At 45.3% G+C, this 24,760-nt stretch overlaps 1 protein-coding gene across 3 annotated transcripts in view; it reads right to left on the minus strand.

The window, feature by feature from the left end:
• The window catches only part of Dpf3 (double PHD fingers 3), a 285,974-nt gene that overhangs the window by 16,726 nt on the left and 244,488 nt on the right, over window positions 1-24,760 (minus strand). For all 3 annotated transcript variants that reach the window (XM_031357677.1, XM_031357681.1, XM_031357678.1), the window contains exon 9: window positions 4,390-4,502. In XM_031357677.1, the coding sequence (XP_031213537.1) occupies window positions 4,390-4,502 (113 nt within the window). The remainder of the gene's footprint in view (window positions 1-4,389; window positions 4,503-24,760) is intronic.

Consider the following 24,760-nt stretch of genomic DNA (forward strand, 5'->3'; position numbering starts at 1 on the left):
AGTGAGAAGCTGACTAGCTTCGCCAACAGATCTAAGAAATAAATGTATACATATCCATATTGAAGTACATATCCATATTGAGGTACATATCCATATTGAGGTCTATATGTATAAACATAGATACTTCCTATATTAAAAACAATGAGTACACACACACACACACACACACACACACACACACACCACATACACACTCACATTCCAGCCTAAAGTCACAGGATTCAGGCTTGTCCCCTCCTGTTTCATGTTATTCTTATTTGTTTGTTTTTTCAACTTTCATTTTATTTTTAAATTTATTTATGCACTTTACATCACAGTAGCAGCACCCCTCCCTCTCTTCCCAGTACTCTACCACGCAGATCTTCCTCCCTTCTCTTCCCTTTCTCCTCTGAGAAGGGGCAGCCCCCCTCTGTGTATCACCACCATCCCTCCTCAACTCTGCCTCATCAAGTCACTGCAGGTCTAGGCACATCTTCTCCCACTGAAGCCAGACACAGTGGCCCAGTTAGGGGAACAGGACCCACAGGCAACAGATTCAGGGATAGCCCCTGCTCCAGTTGTTGGGGGACCTGCATGAAGACCAAGCTGCACATCTGCTACATATTGGGCAGGGGCCCTAGGTCCAGCCCATGCTCATTCTTTGGTTGGTGGTTCAGTCTTTGGAAGCCCCCAAGGATCCAGGTGAGTTGACTGTTGGTCTCCTTGTGGAGTTCCTGTCCTCTTCAGGTTCCTCAACTCTTCCATAAGAGTCCCTGAGTTCCATCTAATGCTGGGCTGTGGGTCTCTGTGTCTCTTTCCTTTACTCTGGTTTTTAGATCTATGACTCTCCATCCTAACAGTCAGGCACTCACTTAGACATAATAAATACAAAGTTGTTTCAGAATTACTAGTCCGTATACCCATGAAAATCAGTTTCTTAGCTAGGGCACAGCATTTGTAGTGCAGCTGTGTCTGTCTTCAGTCTTGCAGTGCAGTCAACACACTATTTTTTCAAAGATAACTTAGCTGGCGACTCCCCAGTCTGGCCATGCTATCTGCTTGCTGTATAGCTGGATTCACTGGTTATTCCATTTTGGCTTCCCTAGCCTCCTGGTTAGCATTACATATGTATCAGTCTATGGAGCTTTCTCTTGATCCAAGCTATCAAAAATGAATATTCCCAGGGCCATGTTGGTCTTCCCATAGCCCCACCCATCCCCACACTACGTCTTTCTCCTCTCCGTTTCCATCCACTCCTGAAGATAACCACCCTGTCACCTCCTTGTTTATTATTTTACATAAGTGTGCACAGACATATGCATGTTTCCTTATATCACATTTTCCTTACAATAAATGCAGCCTACCACCAACAGATGTTGTGTTTAACTTTGGTTTTGTCCACTTATGGAAATTATTACAATCCATGCATAGATATCCTCCTCATTCTTTATACAGCTGCAGAGTACTTCACTGCACAACTAACTGTACTAATGCCTAGCTGATCATTTTTCTATGCATGTACATTGAGGTTATTTCTGATATTTTTAATTAATAAATCACCTCGCACACATATATTTCTGTAGTGGGATGTACCCTTTAGGGTAGGTTCCCACAGATGGGATGGCTCAGTCAATATTAAGCGTGTAGTACTTTTGTTAGAGATCACCAAATCCCTCCCCCTAGAAGAGCCATACCTCTCTGCACGCCCTCCAGTGCTAAATACAGGAACTAATTATCCCATAGCTTCATATAGTGCCATACTTAAAAACTTTTGTCCATCAGATAGGTGAGAAACAGGATCTTGGTTTTGTTTTGAGTCTCTTTCATTGTGAGTGTATTCGAGTATTTATTTCATGGCTTAGGGCTCATTCTTATATTGTTTATGAATTATCTTTCATACACGTTTCTCCTTGTCTATCAAGTTCTTGCTTCTCTGTCTCCCATTCATCACAGCTCTTCATGTCCTGAGGCCACTGGACCTTCACCTGAACCCATTACAGATACATCCTCCCAGCTTGTCAGTCATCCTTTGACTGTATCATGGTTTTCGCTATGCAAATTTTCATGGAGCGTAATTTTTCAATATTTCATTTTATTGCATCTCTATTTTTGAGTCAACTGGAAAACCTTTCCCAATGTTGAAAGAAGAATCTGGTACTGCTCTGGTCTTACTTCTTACATTTAAATTCCCAGTCTATTTGGAGATTGTTCTTATGCCTGGTGTGAGATATGAAGCTAATTTTGTCTTCTCCCCAATGGCTCCCGTATTGTTCCAGCATCATTCATTAAAAAGTCTATCTTTGACATGGCAATTTTAGATGCAACCTTTATTCTGTACCATATTCCCCTAGGTAGGTGGGTCTATTCATAGGCTTTCTATTCTCTTCCAACTGGTCTATTTGTCCATTCACACATCACTACCATACTGTTCCACTCTGGGGGCTCCCCAAAGGGTTTAATGTTTGCTACTTCCTGCTTTCAATGCAGTCTATCAGAATTTCCTTGGCTACTTTCTTTTTTGAGTCAAGGTTTTATGTAGCCCAGGCGGGCCCAAAGTTCACTATGTAGTCAAGGGTAATGTTGAACTTCTGATCCTCCTGTTTTTACCTCCCAAATGATATGATCACAGGCATGCCTCTGGCATCACTACTCTACCTGGCTTCTACTGTACTGGGGAGTGAACTTAGGACTTTAAGCATACTGTAAAGTACTTTGCAGCCTAGACAAAATGTTGGCCCTTCCTCTGCTATCTGAACCTCCTTTTTCTTCTTCTCCTTCTCCTTCCTCTTCCTCTTTTTCTTCTTCCATAGGAACTTAAGCATCAGCTTGCCTAACTCCCAAACAAACTTGTTGATATTGCTGCTGCTTCTGTTGTCCATTTGCAAATTAACATGGGCATAACTGATGCCTCTACGGTATTGAATCATTTTATATCACAGGATACCATTGAAACCTTTGTGGTTTCAAACATACTGAAATTTAGTCTTTACTTTTGTAAGATTTATTTTTAGTTGTGTGGCTGTCTGTCTGATGGTCTGTCTGCATGTAGATATGTACATATGAGAGCAGATGTTGGCAAAGGCAAGCGGTATCTGATCCTTTAGAGCTAGAGATGCAGGCAGTGGTGAGCAGCCTGGTATAGATGCTGAAAACAGAACTCAGATCCTCTGCAAGAGCAGTCTACGCTTTAAGCCACTGAGCCATTTCTCCTGACCCTAGTTCTCACTTTGAAGATTCAAGTTAGCCCAATCACTGATTCTCTAGGGTTTCCCAGACATACTGTCACATCACAGGAAAATAATGTTTTAATACAGGTTAACTATCCTGCATCTGAAGTGAAACAGAAGTGTTTCTGATCTGTGAGTATATAATGAGGCATCTTGGAGTTGAAATCCAAAACGAAAGACAAAGTTTGTGTGTTTTGTATATGCTTTACACACATGCCCTAAAGGTGATCTTAAACAATATTTTTAAATGATTTTATGCATGAAATAGAGTTCTGTGCTGTAGAATTGTCCACGTGTTGGTAACCATGAAACTCTGGCTTGCGGAGCATCCTGTGGATCAGCTGGGAAGATGGTTCAGTTGGTGAAATGCCTGTTGTACAAGCATGAGGACCTGAGTTCAAGCCCCCCCCCCCAACACCTGTGTAAAAGCTCGGTGTAGCAGAGCATACCAGACATCCCAGCTTTGTGTAGAGGAAGCCATGTCTACAGATAAATAGACCCCTGGAGCTCATTGGCCAGCTAGGCTAGCCCAACTGAGGAGTTTGGGATCAGTGAGCTATTGGGTCTCAATAGTTAAGGTGGGGAGCAGTGGAGGGAGAGAGAGACAGCTGATATGGAAATCCAGACTCCACCTGTGTAAACACATGGGCACATACCTACACACACACTTACATATAATGCATACATAAAGGATAAAATAATAGTACTTCTGAGATAAGATTGGACACAATGTGCATGGTTGAAGCTGGGATAGAGTGTGTCAGCTTCCTTATTCTTTCAGCCTTTGTACAGGTTTGAAATCATCATATATAACTTGTATGCCTTGTGTTTGCCAGGTCATCCAAGTGAGATCATGCACTCAAATGTGTGAAAACAGCCAGAAACATCCTACTCAAAGCACTTGGTCATCACCATAGGCACTGAACTCAGGAGAGCCAGTGGCCAGGCTGCTAAAGATAATGGCCAAAGAGGCATTCCCTGCCACCTCTGGCATCTTTTCCTGAAGGCACAGGGGCCCCAAGGCCCAGGGCAAAAGTACAAGAGTTCCAAGGATTGTAGATGCTAGAAACAACTGTCATTTTTCTCCAGGAACCCAGTGCCCAGAGTTCTGTCCCCCCTCCACCTCTCAGAAGACCCGCAGCCCCTTTGGTCTCTTCCTGTCACCAGGATAGCCCAAACTCACATCATTTTCTGAGGTCCCACACAGGATACAGGATTTGCACTCTATGCACTGCCACTTGTAGGTCTTAACGGCCTCGGTCATATTCAGAGTGAACTGCAGGCAAGTTGGGTGACCTGAAAGAAGCCAGAGCAACAGTGTTAGGACAAGACCTGCATGTAAGGAGGCAGGGGTACCACCACAGACTGGGGAACAGACTGGGAGTCTGAACGGGAATCTCCGGGCAGTCCTTACCACCACCACCTCTAGTGATGTCAGAGAGAGGCCAAATGGAGAGATGGGCATTCACCCCCTTACTAAGTGCCATCCAGTTTCTCTTACCCTAAGGGCAGTGTTCCCCATAGGTGTAACAAGTAGAGTAGAAAGCTGTCACCAGAAAGCACTAAAAAGGGTGTCATGGTGCACACAGCCCAAGGCAGCCTGGTGGGAGATATCAATCAGCACTACCTCTGAAGCCCCGGGTGAAGCCGGAACAGGACAACTTACCAGAGGTGCTCAGAGCTAGGACCTCCTATTCACACCGCCCGAGTGTGTCAGGATCATATAAGGTTAGCAGGGACAGTGCTCAGGGCTGAGATGGCATTTTTGTGATTACCTTGAGTATACAGGCCTACAATCAAGAGATGGGCAAAAGCCCAAACCCTGAACAGTCATGGAGACACAAGAAGAAAGAGGTCTGGGCAGGGAAGGCAAAGGAGTGACTATCCCAATAAATGACTAGATCTGTCCTAAAAGAATCCATCTCTGCTTCTACCTCTGGTCTCCATCTCAAGCGCCATAGCTGGATCGGGAGAGGGACTTTAAGCTGTGACCATAGAGCACATAGCACTGAAGGAATACCTGAGGCTTGGCCCACCAATCAGGACTCCATCAGGACCCACTGAGTCTGAAGGGCAAAGCCAACAGTGAGCGGACAGCTGGGAGCTACAGGAAGGGCAGACCTTTGACCTTCTCATTGTCATGGAAGAGACACTGGATGGGGTTCCCAGGTTTCCCACTGCTGTAACCTGGATGGACAAAGCCCAGCACTGACTCTGATGTAAAGAATCGTGCTGGCTGACAGGAGCCTGATATAGCTGTCTCCTGAAAGGCTCTGCCAGTGCCTGACTAACACAGAAATAGAAGCTCATAACCATCCCTTGGACTGAACACAGAGTCCCCAATGAAGGAGCTAGAGAAAGGACCCAAGTAGCTGAAGGGGTTCACAGCCCCATAAGAAGAACAACAATATGAACTAACCAGTACCCTCAGAGCTCCCAGGGACTAATCCCATCAACCAAAGAGTACATATGGTGGGACTCATGGCTCCAGCTGCATATGTAGCAGAGGATGGCCTAGTCGGTCATCAATGGGAGGAGAGGCCCTTGGTCCTGTGAAGGTTCTATGCCCCAGTGTAGGGGAATGCCAGGGCCAAGAAGCAGGAGAGGTTGGGTTGGTGAACAGGGGGAGGGGGGAGGGAACAAGGTCTTTTTTTTTTTGGAAAGGAAAATGGGAAAGGGGATATCATTCGAAATGTAAATAAAGAAAATATCTAATAAAAAAATAAGGAAAAAAAAAGAATCAGCAGCTTAGCCCAGGGCCTTCATCCTGCTCCAAAGCTCCCTGTGCACAGAACACTGGGCTACCTCTCTCATGGAGGGATTTTGTCCTTTCAAGGACACTATAAACAGGGGGCAACAGTCAGAGTCAGCATCACTCACCAAGTGTGCTCACAGACAGACTTCCAAGTGCCATCCCTCCCCCTCAGCCACACCGCATCCCAGCAGGAACCCCACGGTTCCCATCTGAGTCTTTGGAGAGCCCAGCAGACCATGCTCACTCAGGTGAAATTCTGGCTCGTCCGTCAGCATAAGGACCTACCAGATTTGGGGGCTCCCCAAATATAAACCACACTGAGGTTCTGAGTGCTAGCATTGTAGGAGAAATAGCCAATGGTGTGAGGACAGGGCAAGGAGAAGAGGCTAGAATAGAGCCTAAAACGAACACCCTGTACAAATATCCCATTGATTTTCTGGAATACACCTTACGGTGCTATCTGAGGAGAATACAAGCCAAGCCATCCCCTATGCAAACCTCCCAGAGTGAAAATGCAATGGGAATAAGGGCACATTTTCAGCTGAGGACTCTGTGGTATGGGTCACAAGTGCCCAGGTTCTCTGACAGGACATTGCTGGAAAGGATGGAGTTGGGATCCTAGGACATACATCCACCTGGCAAGGTGGCTTTGTCTAGTTCCCTGGCCTTGGGCCATACTGCAGCCATAAACGGCCAGCTTCCACTAAGTAGTCATTCACTCTGAAACTGTTTCATGAGCAGCTGCTAAGCTGGCTGTTACACTAGATAGAAAAGATACTACGTGGACAAGACACCCCAAGTAAGCCCTCCAAGAGACCTCAAATTACTAAATCTGTGTTTAATCACTACTGGGTGACTAACACCATAAAACAAAAACTGCATTGGGGAAGAAAACCAATGGGAGCTCCTAAGCCAGTGAAGTCAAGGTAACTCTCCTGAGAATGCTAACTGGGTAGGAAGAAGAGATGGAGCCAGGTGAAGGGACCAAACGGCGTATGCAGGCTCTGAACAACAAGGCACTTTGCAAACTAGAAGGAAGAGAAAGACCAATGAACATGAGTGTAGGCCTCTTTGCAAAATGAGGGAGCAGGAGGCCACCAAGGAGACACTGACACCAGACTATTTAATAGGCATTTGTAGCCCTTATTTAAGCATTTGGGCCTATAAACTCATTGAGGGCTTTCAAGCAGAACAGAGGTCAGATGACTGCTTTAAAGAAGCAGTCTTAGGCAGAGAGGACCTTGAGGCTGAGGATGCAGCTTTGGATGTTGACAGTTAGCTGTGTGATAAGATGACACAGAACTACAAGTAGGGACTCATCAAACGTTCACGCATATGCGTAGGCACACAAACCCATGAGCCAACCAAGCCCACCAAGGGCCTAGGATCCCAATAGCTTTGCTGTCATATGTGGGTATCTAAGATGCTCATCTCTGGGGAAAAGGCACCTGGGATCACCATCATCTCATACAAACCTATAATTACTTCCAAACAGATGAGAAGATCTTTTAAAATAAGAATATACAAATAAAAATGTTCATCATCAGGGAGAAGCACAGGTGGGAGAGAAGACCCAGAAAGAATTTTCAGTGAGGCTGAGGAGATGCAAGAATTTTTGCCAGGATTGGTTAGAGACTGGTGCACCCCACAGAAGAGAGACAAGAAGGTCCAGGCTTAGGTGGAAACTTGAGAAAACAAAAGATAAGTGACTGGAATTGATCCATCTGGATAAGTATCCTTAAATATCTGAATGAAGGAATTAAGTAGAGGGCAGTGAAGTCCCCTGGGATGAGAAACCCCCTAGAAGGAGCACGGGACCATCCTGGTGAAGAGGATCCAGTCTGTGCTGAGCAGTGCAAGTTGGGTCAGGTCATTGAACATAGTGTTGAGAGTTTAAAAGACAAGTAAGGATTTGAAATAGAAACTTAAGGCCAGGCATGATGGAACACCTTTAATCCCAGCACTGCAGAGCCAGTGGCAGGCAGATCTCTCTGAGCTCTAGGCCAGACAAGGCTACCCAGAGACATCGTCTAAAAATCTTAGGATTGATTTTTGCTAACTAGATATTAATTGAAAAGATGAGAGTCAATAATAGTAGGGAAAGGAAAAGAAAGAAAAGAGAAGTAAGGAGAAGAGATTTTTTTTCTTTTAACCTAGGACTAAGCTTTGAGGAATCATCTATTTAAAGACAGAAGAGCAGAGGATGGAAGATGCGCCTATTAATCTCAGTACCAGGGAGTCTAGAACAAGAGGGCAGTGTGTTCCAGGCCAACCTGGGCTACATAGTGAGAACCAAGCTTAAAAAGAAAATAAAAATGATGGCAAAAAGAATCAGTAAAGGAATCAGAAGCAGCACGTTGGGCAAGTATGGGGTAACTGTAGCCAAAAGAGATTTCCAAAATGGGTCAGCGGTGTGACACTGCCGGTTTGTCATTGTTCCATAAAGACCCTGAAAAGACGGAGTATTGTCTATGGCTGTACTGTCCTGAATGTGCCCAATCTTGTCTGAATGAGGGAGTGTTGACAGATCAGCGCAAATGCTGTCCTGCTAATAATAACACTGCTCATGCGCCATCTTCCCGGGGGAGGAAGGTCAGCACATTCCATGGCCTGGAACTCAGCTGGCAGCTGCACTGGAGCATCTGCCTGGGTGGGGCTGGGCGGACAGTGTGATCCACACATCCACCACTGCAAATGCTAGTCAGCAGCTTATTTTGTGGCCAAGTTCTCCTCCAGGTATGTCCAGCCTTTAACATTGAGATGTGATATTGTCATCTACAAGTTCAGATCTGAGAACTGCGCAATTGAGTTGAAACATCATCATCATCATCATCATCATCATCGTCGTCGTCGTCGTCGTCGTCGTAGTCGTCATCATAACAATATCTTGATAATCTCGTAATGCTTTACAACTTTGTGTTAGAGGGCCAGCTCAGAACCCAACACACCGTTCAAATGAGAGAGGGAGATGGGGGACAGGAATGTTCTTACAACTTCTCCACTAGAGAGGAAGAAGTGCAAAAAGCTTAGTAGCTATACAGATGGGCCCAAAAACTAAGTCCAGAATTAAGTTATCTAAGTTATCTGCCTGTGCCACTACAGCAAGTTGGCCTCTCCCAAAACTAGAAGAAACACTTGTTACACGAAACTTCAAGAATCCGACTCTTATCTACCATGGAAAGGACATAAGAGTGGCCACTGTTGGATGAAAGGGAGAGCTTCTAAGGAAAGCAATGGAAGCAAGTCTCACAGTCTCAGTGCTGGGACTGGTTTTGTCCAGAATTAATGCTCAACACCCATGTAAGCAGGAGAGGAGCAGACACAAGTCTTTCCAGTCTAAGGGTGGAAGAGACGAGGGGCACGTTGCCGTAAAGCACTTTACTGAGACCACTTTCTACTTGATTGCTCTTTTGTAAAGCTAACCACCATCTTTAAATGTATTTGCTTGGAAATTAGGAATTTTTCTTAATTTTTTTTTACAAGTTTCCTTTTATTTTATTTTATGTTTGTATGGGTGTTTTGCTGCATTTATGTATATACACCACGGGTGTACAATGCCCTTGGAGGCCAGAAGAGGGCATTAGAACCCCAACCTGGAGTTACAGATGGTTGTGAGCTACCCAGTGGGTGCTGGGAACTGAACCTGGGTTCTCTGCAAGAGCAGTAAGTTCTCTTAACCACTCTGCCATCTCACCAGCCCTCCGTCTTTCTTAAAGCAAAGAATATCTAGATTGTGATGTAGTTTAATGTAGCGAAAGTTTGACAGTTGACTCCAGGTTCCCTTGGGCAATAGGGCAGTGAGGCATTTCTAAGGTTCCAATTGCCAAAAATTTAGAAAGTGCTGGTTGGATCTTTAGCTCAGTGGTAGGCTATACGCCTAGTGAATTCAAGAACCTGGGTTGTCTACAGATCCAAAGAAGGTGAGGGGAGAGAGAAAGATGGAGGGAAGGAAGGAGGGAGTGAAAGAGGAAGGAAGGGGAGGAAGGAAAGAAAATATAGGAGAGATGGATGGAAGGAAGAAGGCAAAAAGAAACTACCATATGTGTGATTCATTCTAATTAAATCATTAAAAATCAAGTCCATGCTCAAAGTTCAGAACCAATAATGAACTTGGTGTGAAGATGCATTCTTCACTCCTACCAGCCTGCTCCCAAACTGATTCTCATCCTCTCTAGCAGCTCAAGCAGGACATATCACCCACAGCTCCCCATTCTGGAAGCCTGAGCCCTGAACAGGGCTTTCAGGGAACAGGGTTTGGTTTCCTGGGGCTTCAGCAGTAGGGTGGGGAAGGAAACCAATGCAGGATAAGAAACCTCTCAGTCACGAGAAGACAGACCAAGGAGATGAGGCTCGGGGTGTTTATGACACCAGTCTTCAGCGCTCAATAGAAAAGCAAAGATGGGTGTCTGAACGCAATGATCACTGCCTCGACACTCCAAAGACACACCTCCTGACTGCACAGAACATTGTCCCTGGGGGATGAGCATAGTCAGTGCACAGCAAAGGGCTTAGATGGATTCAAGTCAGGAGGCATAGACAGAAAACTCCAGGCAAAAACCAGAGTTAGTTTCATAACCACACACCCTGCTTGTACTCTCATACACAACGGTCCCCACACCTGAACACTTCCAACCTTTCAGGGGAAATGACACTAAATACCCCTCACTGATTGAGCTCTGTTCTGATTGTGGCTTAGAAGGTAACGCGCGTCTCTAACTTGTCAATTTCATGCTGCATACATTTCCACGCAGTGAAATTCAGTTCACTTCCAACCAAGCCTGGGCAGAAATAAATACACAAACTACTATGATGCTTTTCTTGCGTTATGCTCTTTATTAGAAGGCTTTTTAAATTTCATCATTGCCAGTATTTAATTTGGACTTGGGTAAGGCACATCACTGATTAAATTAAAGGTTGGGAGGGAGACTTATCTTGTGAGGTATGTGCTTAAAACATAAATAAAGAGGATATGTAGAATGGCGAAGCTAGCAGGCTCTATTATTTATTCATTGTGAAGTTATAAACATCTAATTATGTTTTATTACCTTATTTGTCAGTGTTGAGCTTTTTAAAAATAATTTCTCAATAAAGAACTTGGATATCTAAGGTTCTCTATGGAAAACTCAAACTGTGTTCCTTGTCTTGCAATTTAGTTTATAGAAATGATACAAAGTATCACTTTACCTGACACAGTACCAGAAGCAAGTCTGTGTGTACTCATGAGGAAGTAAGTGATCTGGATGCTGGGGAGATGGCCTGGCAGGTAAAATGCTTGCTGAACAAGAATGAGGACCTCTGTTCAATCCCCTGTACCCCTCTAGAATAAATACAAATCCAGCCACATTGTGCATGCCGGCATCCCAGGGCCAGGAAGATGCTCACAGAATGATCTCTGGAGCCTACAGTCTAGCCAAATTGGTAGAAATAGTAGGAGAAGGCATTCAGTGTCAGCCTATGGTCTCCACATGTTATGCACATGCCCTACACATGTCCACCTGCAGACACACACACACACACACACACACACACACACACACACAGTAATTTGGCTCAAATTTTAAACAGTTCCCCATGTTCAGATGCACAAATATTTATATGTTGAAAATACAAGGTTTTAATGAGAGAATTTATGTAAAGAATAATCATTTCTGAATCAAAATGCTAAGTCATTTGAGAAGAAAAGAAAAGTAACTCAATTACCTTGGGAACAGAACTCTACCAATCAGATCCATTGTCCCTCCCACCCTGTGTTGTTTCTCTGCTTCAACACCCAGCCTACCAGAGTGAGAAGAGGAGGCTCTGAGTCTTCACTTTCAATCGGCAAAGGGTGAACCATTTCTGTGCAATCAAGCCTCCAGGATGTTGCAGAGCTGGGCCATGGAGAGAAAGTATTTGCTTATCTAGTGTTCAGGCCTGCCTTCCATCCCGGCACCACACAAGTGTACATGGTGCCAGAAGAAGGGGAGTCATTTTCCTTCAAGATTTGGCCACTGATACAGGTTGAACATGCATGTATATAAAGTTATTTAAAAGAAAAAAGATGAAATCATGAAGGGGAGGCATGTGTTGGGGGCCCAGCGGACTGGGAAAGGAGAGCTGGGAACAGATATTATTAAAATGTGTTGTATGAGATTGACAGAGAATAAATAGAGACTTTTTTGTTTGTTTTTAAAAGAGCCCAACCTCTTTACATATGTATTGCAACAGGTGTGCTCACAGACACTTTCTTCTCCTGGATCCTTTCTCAGGCCCTCCTCTGTTAAGCTTTTGTAGCAGTCCACAGGCTCACCTCGGTATGCCCCAGATGTTACCGCCACTGCCCAAGACTCCTGCAAATTGATGACTGCAGCGGAACCACACTCTAGGGGCACCTGAATGGCTACCTTTTTTCTCACCATTTTTCTCATACTTCAAAGAAGACAAAGAGGAGAAAGAGAGTGGAAAGGACAAAGACCAAACAAACAAAAATCTATTAAAAATGAATGGCGGACTGAGCTGTGGCTGGGGCAAAACACCTCACAGGCAGCAACTGCAGCTCCTCTTAGAGGTCAACTAATCCTTGCCCTCAAGCCGCCAAGCTGTACAGCATGCCCAGGCATCACGTGACATGGAAGCCAGAGGGTTTGTTGCACCAATTGTTACTATAAATACCATACCTAGCACGTTCATGTAAGAGCGTTGGGGGTGCTTCTGATGGACTTAGTAGCTCATGGGGCCATTCACAAATGGCCTGAGAAACTCCCTGTTTGCACAGTCGCATAGGGTTCAAGATGGAGGCTCCTAGAAATGGCTATACCTGTCCAGAAACCCAAGGGCGCTGTGGTCTGTCCTCTTACAGTGAAATGATGGGACCTGGGAGTTATGGGACCTACTTGATTTGTCTAATTTGGGCCCAAGGCGGAATACTTGTAAAGTATCCAGTCTTGGTAAGTACTCCACTGTTCCTAACCAGTTACATAGAACAAGTGAGAGTCAAAGACAACCTGTTTGTCTATCCTTTTTATGGATTTTGTTGGATAAATGTGACAGCAGTCTCCTAGGTACTGGGGACACACTAGTGAGATAACACAAGATCCTGCCTCATAAACCAACTGTGGCAGTTTCAGATGTGTGACAGCAGCCAAGTCTTTCAGACAAGCCACTTTGCCTCTGTGGGCATTATATTACTGATATGTTAAGTTATAGGATTGTACTATGTGGGTCATGAATCTGTAACTCATTCTATACTACCCATACATGATAAATTTAGAGATAACTATTAATCCCAAAGTACCTATCTGTTTAGAGAAGGAAAAAAAAATGAAGTCTTCTAAAGTTTGCTGGATAAAACACAAAGTGAAAAGAAGACATTAAAACAGCCAGTAGGTACTAGCAGCATCCATGTTGACAAACCCGGGCTTAGCCTGACACCAAATATAGCCGTGATAAAAAGCAACAGAAATTAAAAAGCACTAGAAATGGAAATCATTTCCCAGCCGTCATTCTGCTCATCCCGTGAGGTAAGGTCAGCCTGCACATCTGAGCTCTCTAGGATCTGCAGTCAGACAAAGTCTTTCATAAAGTTCCCTCTGTGGGGAGCTTTAGATCTGGGTTGAAGTAGTCACCTTTAACAGGAGGATACTGCTAGCCAGGGAGTGAGAGATGGGTGACATCCATACAAGGGACTTAGCTGATTCTTCTTTTAAATTCTTCCCCAGAATTCTAAGCTCCTGGCTACCATCTGCCAGAATGATGCGCACGTGCCCCTCACCCACAGTGTGTGGGGACCCTCCTGAACCATCATTCAGGCCAATCTCAGATGCAAATTGTTGATACTGGCTGTGCTCTTTAGGCCTCTCTCAATATCAGGAGCAGCATCTAGTCATGGGCTCTGGCTAAAGACTCTGGAATTTTCTAGGAATGTGAACCCAAAGAAGAAATTAATTACTATGCTTCCTGCTGTCCTGAGTAGACCCAGGAGGGCTGATATCCTGTAATTAAGGGATCACTGCCGGGGAAGAATATTTAGTCAACTCTTGATTGCCTGTGATCCTCTAATCAGGACTGGCCATGGAAGAGAAGATGAATTCGCGAGTGGTTTAAGTTCTTGAACTATGTGAGAACTGGGTGGTATATCTCCATTTTCTATTGAAGATATGGCACAGAGTTGTACCAGGTCAAAGGGGAAATGGATGATCTTTTGCTTTCTATCTGTGTAAGGAAAAACTGAAAGACAATCACGGAAGAGAAGATGGCATTAGCTTCAGCACTTCATTTTACATTGTTAAATAATCTTGGTCTAATTTTAGGGTTCTGACTTTGTAATCTATTTCATTGTGATTCATCTCAGAGGAGAAAAAAAATAACCCATTTCATTTGACCAAATCTAATGAACGTCTTCTCTGGGACAAGAACTGTACTTGGGGCTCAAGTTTTAAAAACGAATGAGACACGAATCCTATCTTAGAAGGCTCCATTTAGCAGGTGTGGAAGATAGCCACAATTGGTAGAAGTATTCTACCAATTGGTCTCACCCCTTGCTGTGCGTAGTCTTGTGCCATTCCCTCTCCCTCAGTATGGGCTGGACTTTATAATGCACCTCTACCAAGTGGGCTATGACATCGGTGGTCACGATCACTTCTTAACATTCTGTTATAAAAGACAGGCTTCACTGTCTCCTGTGCTTTCTCACTCTACGCAAGATAACTTCAATGTAGAGAGGTCTCCTGTGGTGAGGTCCAGATGCAATGGGGGAAGGCATCTGGGTTCAGTATGACAACATCTGGAGAAGATCTGAATCCTGCCAGGGTATGGAGGTGGACTAAGACTAGCCTCTCCCAACTGAGCAACAGATAACTATTTTAGGGGGGAGTGACACTTTTTTAAACTTACTATAGTTCAACATGGTTAAGTGCTACAATAAAGAAAGAAATGAAATTCTTGAGGTGGGGACTCAGCAAATCATGTTGTAGAGTCTCGGGAAAGCCAGTTACAGTGGGCAACATTTGAGCCAGGCCTTGAAGAACAAGTAGGCATTGCCTAAGTAAAATAATAAAAGGGAGGGAGAACTATACTAGGGAAATGAAATAGCAAGAAATGTTAGGAATGAGGTCCATTCAGCCAAAGTTAAGTAGCCAAGGAAAGAAATGGGGAAAGGCAACGGCAATCGAAGATAGAAAGCAAGCCACAGAAAGATCAGGGGCAGGTTCTGCTGCAGGTATGAGAATCCTGGCATGACTCTGTGAGCAATAGGCTGTTTTGCCTGCAGCCGTGCATTTGTAAGGTGACTCTGGCAGGAAGGCAGAGAGCCGACACAGGGGAGGTGATCAGGGGAGGCAGCTGCTTGCAGTATCCTGTTAATAGATGCTGAGCACATACAATATTCTGGGTATAACAGCAGACAAAAATTTCTGAACTTTTTCTGAGACACTATTCTTGCAGGGTCCTAAGTGAAAGGAAGGCTTATTAATACTGGGAGTAAAGGTAAAATTGAAGGAGTTGGAAAGGTAGATTTGATCAGTAGAATATGATGTCTACCTGGATAGGAGTATGGAAAAAATGGAGAAGTCAAAAATGTCAGCAATGTTATGATGGGCCACAGAGTAGAAGACGGGCCAGTTGGCTGAGCTGAAGGTGGAAGGCATGTGGACCATGGCATTCCTGTTGATGATGGAGCCATTATATCATGCTGGGCCTGCTAGATTATATGGCTCAATGATGTGACAGTCACCTTAGTTTAGTTCTACTACATTTTCTCAGCCACAGAATCACCCAGTGATACATGTCTCAGAACTCAAATGGCTGTGAAGGCCAAAGCTTCCCTCAGGAAGGACTGTAGCTGGCTTCCTCAGAATGCATAATAACAGGCTTTATTTACACACATTCTATTTGTGGGGTATTCTATGGAGATGTCTCAGAATTAGAGCAAGAATATAGTTCTGCACTCAAGCAAGAAGACCATGCTTTGGATGCAAATTTATGAAATTTGGGTATCAGATGCGACCTTGGAACATGGAGAGATAGTTAGGGGATGATTACAGGGCAAAAAACTTGAGAAAACTAATTGTAATGTAAGATGGGAAATGGGTGGAAATTAAGGCATTGTAAAGAGTGCAGAGAACAGAACCCACTGAGAAAAACTGAGCTAGTGTGGTAAGAAAAGAGAACCTAATGAAAGATGCATAGTTGGGCATGGTGGCACACGTCTTTAATCCCATTGTGCAGGAGACAAAGATAGGTGGATCTCTGTGGATTCGAGAACAACATGTTTTACAAAGTGAGTTCTAGGACAGCCAGGGATACACAGAGAAACCCTATCTTGGAAGGAAGGAAGGAAGGAAGGAAAGAAGGAAGGAAGGAAGGAAGGAAGGAAGGAAGGAAGGAAGGAAGGAGGGAAGGGAGGGAGGGAGGGAGGGAGGGAGAGAGGAAAGGAGGGAAGGAGGGAAGGAGGGAGGAAGGACAGAGGGGGAAGAGAAGAGAGGAGAGAAGAGGGGGGGGAAGATGTATGATAGCATCTAAGGAAGGGAGGAGAGAGTACCACAGTCAAGTGGGCAATGAGATGAGACAAGACCTAAAGAGGATGTATAGCTTAGGATAGCCAGCACTTGGCAGTGGCATGCTCTTGGAATGGCTAGAAGGTTTCAATACCATCGGGGAAAGAATTGACATGCACATGATCTCCCAGCATGCTCTGTCATGGGCTTGGTCCACCATGCTTAAGCTTAGAAGTATCATGTGAAATAGTCTTTAGAAATACCATCAAACTCCATCTATGATCAACAAGGTGGTTTGGGGAATGTAGGTCCCACAGTCAAGGCTAGAGTCCCCTGTCAGCCCCAGTTTCTCTTCTCCCCAGAGGATGAGTCAAATCCCCACCATCCTTTCCTTCTGATCTTGGATGGAGGTTCTTTGGTGTTAGGTGCTGAGCTTTGCTAATGAAGCTGAAGCTCACCCTAGTAAAAGCTTCTCCCCCGAGCTCCAGAATCTCCCTCATAAAAGGCATGCAAGTTCTCTGGTATGATCAAAGACTGGAAGTGAGGATGAAGGCTGGTCAAGTAAGCAGTGTGGGTGGCCACAGGGAGCTTTCAAAAATACCCATTAGTCTTTCATCACCCTCCACTCATTGTCAAGGGGTAATGGTGGGGGTACTCTCCTTAAGTGTAGACTGGACTTAAAGGCTAACTTTTTAACAGTTATAGAAATGAGGAAGTCATATACAATCTAGGAGACTAAGTATTATCGCTCCCTGTCTCTGCCCCCCCACTACACACACACACACACACACACACACACACACACACACACACACACACACCTCAATGCCTCTAGAAGAAGCCAGCTACTATACTTCCCGAGGGAAGCTTCTGTCCTACAACCAACAAAAGTCCAGCAACCCATGAGGAACGATGGCCAGCCAGCACACCTGAGTTGGCTCAGAAGCGGTTCCCTTTAGTTCTAGCTGAGCTGGGACGGTTGCAGCCCAGGAGACACCCTTAGCGCAGACCACCCACCCAGTTAAGCCATTCCCATACTTCTGTCTTTTGAACTGAGATGAGGGTTGAAGTCGCTAGGTCGGGAATACTTTGTTTTGCATCAACAGTTAACTAATACTGTACAAACTAATACAACAAAAGGTCCGGCTGGAAGGTGAGTAAATGGGACATCTGGAGGCTGGAGAAGCAGCTCAGTGGCTAAGTGTATGGACTACTCCTGAAGAGAGCACAGGTTCAGGTCCCAGCACCTATGCTGAGCAGCTCATAACTCCCTGTACATCCAGCTCCAGCAGATCCATCAACTTTGACCCCCATGGGCACATGACCTCACATGTGTGTGGGTGTATGTGCACACGAGCACATGTGCACGCACACACACACACAGATGTATACACATATTTAATAATAAATAAACCTTAAGAAGAAAAGACAACTGACCGTTGACCGTTGACATAACTCCCATATCAGCAGTGTGCCTGTCTCCCCTGCCACAGTGAAGCCTCATACTGGGCTTGGCAGTGACGGGAAAAAGCAAGGGTTGGGGGGTTATATTATCTTTTGCCCTCTGTGGAGGTCCTTTCCTTTTTTAAATAGATAATCTCCTAGGAGTCAATTCTGGTGGGCCAGAGAAACAGTCCAGTGGTGAAGAACGTTTGTGCTCTTGTAAAGGACCTGGGCCCAGCCAGTACCCTATGTGGTGGCTCACAGTCACCTGAAACTCCAGTTCAGTAGATTTAATGCCCTGTTCTGACCTCTGTGGGCACCAGTCATATACATGATGCACATACATATATGCAGGCAAAACACATAAAATAACACATAAACACATAAAAAATCTTTTTTTTTTAACAAAAGAACCAATAGTGAGAACCCAGCTGACTTAACTGACTATACAAAGAGGAGTAAACGAACCACGTCTTTTTATTCCCCAGCACTCACTCCCCAACAACCTGACTGTGTCTATCTGCTTTTGCTTTCCTAGGCTCAGCCGTGACATGACTCCAAAGAAACCCACTCTGCCACCATCATTGGCCTTTGGAGTTACATTTGATTCAGGTCTCACCCTCATTCCTCCTATGCTCCTTCCAACTCTCTGAGACTCTCTCTCCCCTCCAACAAGTTTCTCATTCAGTTTCCTGAAACAAGTCCTCAGTATTGGGATGCCAAGGACTTCGTGGAAGTCTGGTCAAACCTATATGTACATAGCAAGTATCTACTGTCAGTATTTCAAGTGCTTATGGGTGGGTGTATGGCTGTCTTTTCTTGTTTAAAGACAAGGTCTTGGTGTGTAGACCAGGCTGGCCTTGAATTCACAGAGCTCCGCCTACCTCTACCTCCAGAGTGTCAGGTGTGGTTTGGGTAAGTACCTTAATGAACTTTACTCCTAACATTCCCAACAATATTCACTGGGCTTGCTTCATTTCCTATAATCATTCTGGAAGGGAGACAAGACAAATTTACAAAAGAAATCAAGGTTCAGAGTGCCTATGGCAGCAAGACCACAGTGGAACAGAAATCATCTAGATCCTCACATTCTAGTCTCTGCTCAAACATAGCTGCATGTTTCAGAATGGTGATTAATGGCGATGCCAAACAGCGACTCCATGTCCTTCAGCTCCTTGATCGACACTAATAAGTATAGTAATATTCTCCCCCTTTTCCATTAATTTATTTATCTATTCACTTTACATCTGGATCACGGCCCCCCTCCTCCCAGTCCCTGCCTCACATAGTCCCTTCCCCAAGCCCCTCCATCTCCTCCTTTGAAAGGAGGGAGGTCCCCACCACTACCCCTGGGAGAAATCTACACTGGCACACGAAATCATTGCAGGACTAGGCACATCCTCTCCCACTAGGGCCAGACAAAGCAACCCAGTTAACGGAACAGGAGCCTAGAGTAACTGTCCTCTGAGAGGCTCCACCCAGCAGCTGACCGAAACAGATGCAGAGACTCACAGCCAAACATTAGACAGAGCTCGGGGGAAAGGAAGAGTTGGGAAAAGGACTAAGGGACTCAGAGGGAATAGGGACTGCACAAGAAGGCCAACAGAGTCAACTGACCTGGATCCTTGGGGGCTCCCAGAGACTGAAGGACCAACCAAAGACCATACATGGGCTGGACCTAGGTGCCCCCCCACCCCACTGGCTTTTCTTTTCTATTCTTTTCTTTATTGCACAAGAAGTTTGGAAAACGTATCTGCCTCAATTCTTCTATTTGTACTGTACTGGAGTGTACTGTTCCCAAAGGCTCCTTTGGGCCATAATGCTCCATGTCTCTGATGAAGTCCCCAGGAAGCAGGGTTTCAAGTCCTCACCACCTGGCAGTGACTAATCTTGGAAAACCCTCGGGAACACTGAGTGAGCCAGTTCAGCCCACACAGAGGCCCTGCGGGGTATAGGAAGTAGGTCAGGCTGGGTCAGCAGCCTGTGCGGGCATTACTGGGCTTCAGCTCCTGAGGACTGGGATGCCCTGCCCTCACTGACCACAGCCCCTCTGACAGCCGTTGACACTGGGAGACATCGTCTCTTCCCTCTATCTCTCCATCCCACCAAATCTTGCTGGGCTACTTCTTTCTGTGTAGAGCCGGTTGTCCAGGCCCTCCCTAAGATCCCCCTCAAGGGACTGCCCCTCACTAGTTCAGCTGTGAAGCCACTGAGAGAAGCACAAAAGGACCACTGGCATCCAGGCTGATTTCACGTCAGACACCTCCACTGCACTGTCAGCTGAGAAAGGACAAGAGTGTTCCCCATTCACCATAGGAAAGAACAAAAGAGCAGACAGGAAAGAGGCCCCCCATCCCCATCCCACCTCCCAGGCATCCAACTGTACCTCATCCAAGGCATCTATACCCTCACCCTCCACCATTCAAAGCCCTGACAAGAGTCCAAAGACTCCATGTCTCCTTTTAAGCCCTTCCCTCTTCTATTTTTCCTCCCAATTTCCCCAGATCATGAATTCCCTTTCCCAATTGCAATGACAGGAGAATGGAAGAGGTGACAACCAGTCTCCCCTAGAGTCTGTCACTAAGGCTTCTTGGGACTCTGAGGTCCCTGATGTCCTTCAATATCCTCCACATGAAGAAAACAAAATCACACCAAAGTAACATTGCTTAAAGGAGAAACATTCTTGGGACTGGATCAATGCCAGCACCAAACCCAGTGCCATCTGGCCTTATGTTACCCCAGTGCTTGCACCCAGCCCACAGCCTACCGCAGCACCAGTCCTGGCTCACTCTCCATCTTTGGCCACTCAATCCAAACTGACAGATCACTTTCTACCAATCAAATTTCAGCTGCGATGAATGTGAATTTTCCTGACAGCCTAACAAATATTTATCCAACAAATTCGTGAATGAGAATTGATCTTGATGTTTACCTTGAGATCTGAAGGAGCTGACTCTTACGCGGCTTTATTTTCCCCCCTCTGGAGAAATTAGAGAGTTAGGATAGCACGGGAGAAAGCAAATCAATGGCTATTTCCAGTTACCAGCATCTGTCTTCAGATTTAATAGAAATGATGCTCTCAGACCCACTGTCTACTCAGGCTGCTCAGTGCGAAAACGCCCATCAATATTATAGTAATGCATGAGGAATGCCTCCCCTTGTTCACTGGAAATGTAGACAAGAACCTCACAACTTTAGCAAGATACACAAAGCCCTTCTGGATGAGAAGTGATCAATTCCATCTCATAAAGAGAGAAATGAAAGCAGCAACCCCCTCTGAAATGGTTCTGGTCCACCTGTAGGATAGCTGTGAGAGGATTCAGGATAAATCATCAGACTTGCCTTCAGGGAGCGCTATTGGATGGTGCCTGTGTTACCGTTCTATCTGATATTCACCCCAGACATGACTAATCAATTCAGGGTGTTCCACCAATCCACATGGATAAGACCTTAGGATCTGCCTCAAAACACATTTCAAAAGCATCTGTCCCCATGTGAATTTACACACAAGAAAGAAAAAAAAAAACTACTTGCTACCTCTGAGCTACAGGTTATTGGGCTTAATAGGTTAAAAGCCAGGTATGAGAACTGAGACGCCAAACCTTAAGCAGGTCACAGGTCAAATACATAATTCCTGCTTTCCTGTCTGAGTCAGTGCCCTAACCAAAGAGGCAGGACCACAAAGCAAATGGCTTTCTTTTATAGTTGGTCTCACTGCCATTCTTCCAGCAGCCACATAGTTCTGTATCCACAGAAAATCTGCAACGGCCTTTCAAAAGGGAGATTTGAAATGTTGGCTAGTTTTCACTAGACCATCCATTCAAGAGGTCCATACCAATCCCCTTCAAGTAAGCCCTGTGTCTCTTGTAACCTAAAATAAACTGATGATAAACCTAAAATAAACTGATGAGCTATCAGAATCCTTTACAGATCTATGCCTTTCCCGACACTAACCCCAACAACAGTCACGCCTTAGCCAACAGTCACACAGAAATGTATTCATTGCCTGACCCCCTCAAAAAGCCCCCACAAAGGCCACTCCTTCTGCATGCTCCTTTCTGTTCTCCCAAGCCCCATCCGCAGCCAAAGTTATAAAGCAATTGTCTACAATCTGGCTACACAAAGTATTGGCCACATGATATCAGCTTGGCCATCACTTAGGAACGTGTTCAGAATGCCCACCAGAGCTACAGGGGAGATCAGGCTGGCAGTGCTACAGGCTACCAAGAGCTCCAAATGCAGACTGCATATTGAGGTGGGAAGCCCATATTCACTCCTTTCTGGGGTACCCACACAGTCTTCATTCCTTCTAGCCTGACTCCTCCCTATCCATAGAAAGTTTTGCATTGAAGGAGTGAATCTATCAATACATATATGAATAAACAAAATGTCACTTCCACTGTCTTTGAGGTCCAGGGATTTCCATTCATCCTTCAAGCCCAGTGCCAGTGACCCCTTTTCCAGAAGCCTTCTCTGCTCTCCAGTGCAGACAAGGAAACCCCAGGGCACAGAGGACAGAGATGATGTTAATGAAGAAGCCAGCCTCTAAACCTTACAAAAGCTGTCAGGACTTGCAGCATGCTGCCTTAAAGAGTGGCATCCAGAGGCTGTGTGGCCATAGAAGCTCCTGCCACGGTCAAAGGCAGGAACTCCCACCTGGAACCAGGCAGTACAGACTGGCATTGCTCTGGAGATAAGGCCCCATGTGAGCAGACAGCAGATCAGATTTCTTATTCAGGTTCTGAACCTGGATGCTCACACCTTACCTGCTCCACATCTCTCCATCTGCTTACGAGCCCTCTCTGATCTCTGCCTTTGCACACATCACCAATATTCTCTCTCCCTCTCTTGTCTCGGGATATTTTTTTTTTCTTTTTTCTTTTATTTGTTTGTTTGGAGAACAAGGACCTCAGAGTGGAGATTGCGATACCAGTCTTCCCATTCCCACAATGCATAGAAAGGTTTCTGACACCCCAGTGCCTCACTGATGCTAGAGTACATGACAGTCACTAGCAGGGATGCTTACAACCTTGACCCTGTGCTTCAAGTCTACCAGCTCCAGGATGAGCAGAATCTGCTTATCAGTTAGCATCCTGGAGAAACTGATGTACACGAACTTCCAGCCACACCGGAGCCCTTTGTCAGATCAATGGCTATGCTATGATGGCTGCCATGCTGATCCTGAGTCCTCCTTGGTCCAAGAAAGGGTTCCGAGCCTTTCCTGCCCATGTGCTATTTATTGTAAGGAGCGAGACAATAGGTGCATGTTACCATTTTGTTAAGTCTGGAAAATACTTAAAATCAAAACAGACAAGGTTTATGGCTCTTCTGCTGTTTCAGTGCCACCCAACTCTGATTTTGTTCCTATATATTTCTCTACCTCACAACCCCCTCTCAACACACTCCTAAGTATTTCAGACAGGGCTGTGATTGATCAAAGGAGATCAACACACCCTGGCTTCAGCTTCAGTCCAGTCACAGGCCAGAGACCTGGGTCTTGCACACAAACAAAAGACCTGTTTTTTTGCAGCAGCAGCTTCAGACATGCAACATCCACATACACCCTGTCCCCAAGATAAGTCCTTTTAGATGACAAAACACTCAGAATTATGAGAAACAAACTCAAATACCCACTCTAGTATTTGTGGAACCAAAGTAACTGGGGTAGAAAGGGTAGCCAGCAAGGATTACAGACTGTCCTTGCAACCTAATTAAACAATAACTGAATTTAAACAGAGCTGGAAAAAGGATTGCTTGTTGCCATCTTCTATCTTACTGTTCATTCAACTATTTTAGGAAGACTATCCCTGAGCTAAAATCAAAAGGGATAGAGTAAGGACTCAGTGGTTAAGAACACTGGCTACGTTTCCAGAGGACCTGAGTTTGATTCCAAGCACCCACATGGTGGTTCATCACCATCAGTAACTCCAGCCCCAATGACTATGATGCCCTCTTCTGGCCTCCACAGACATACATGCAAGCGAAACACACATACTCAGAAAATGACATTTTTAAAAACCAAAAGGGAAAAAAACAAAACAAAACAAAAGGGGGGCAACATGATAAGTCAGCGTAGGTCTGACTTGCTGAGGGCGGTTACTGAGACAGGTAGGGGCTGTACTCTACTGTCCTAAATAGCTCACACCACACTCTAATCCTCACACACCGCTGTCACATGCCCATCTTACACTCCATGTTCATCCCAAAGCCACGCTCTCATGTACACCTGCTCACCTTCCTCTCTTACCGCTACCATGGTTAAAGCCGATATTCCACCTACCCAGGCAATGCATGGAGCTGCCGCAGCCAGTCTCCGCCCACACAGCATCTTGGCTACGCCCCGCCTCCCCCTACCCCTGCCCCTGTTTCCGCTGGTCAAATTATTCTCTCCTGTCCCTCCATTTGGTTGCCCATTCATTAGGAAACCACATAGCCAATCAGAAGACATCCTCTTTTCTATGCCGCATGTACCCAGCTCCCTACGCCAGTACTCTTATATTGCCTCCCTCCGTTGTCAGCAATATTACCCAAAGCCCCCACCAGCCGTGGTGCCCAACTTCTCACCCTAGATGGCTCTCACTATGATCCTTTCTGTAGCCTCTCTCCTACATGTTCCCGTCTTCTAAAGTAGCCCTTCCCCTGTGAGTGCGCAGTTTCTTTGCCGTCCAGAATCTAGTTTTCCTTCTGCCTCCCCAGGTCCCCAGCAGCCCCTTCTCTGTCTCCCTAACTGGGTCTTTCTCCTCCACCTCACTCCTAACTTGTCTGACCTGCTTAGTTTCATTCCCCTTAAACAGCATCCACACATCTTTGACTTTTGAACCTCTTCCTCCATCATGAACCACACTGTATAATCCATTGATCCATTTGCAATGGAAACTGGGAGC

The sequence above is a fragment of the Mastomys coucha genome, unplaced genomic scaffold (assembly GCF_008632895.1).
Source record: "Mastomys coucha isolate ucsf_1 unplaced genomic scaffold, UCSF_Mcou_1 pScaffold6, whole genome shotgun sequence".
Lineage (NCBI taxonomy): Eukaryota > Metazoa > Chordata > Mammalia > Rodentia > Muridae > Mastomys > Mastomys coucha.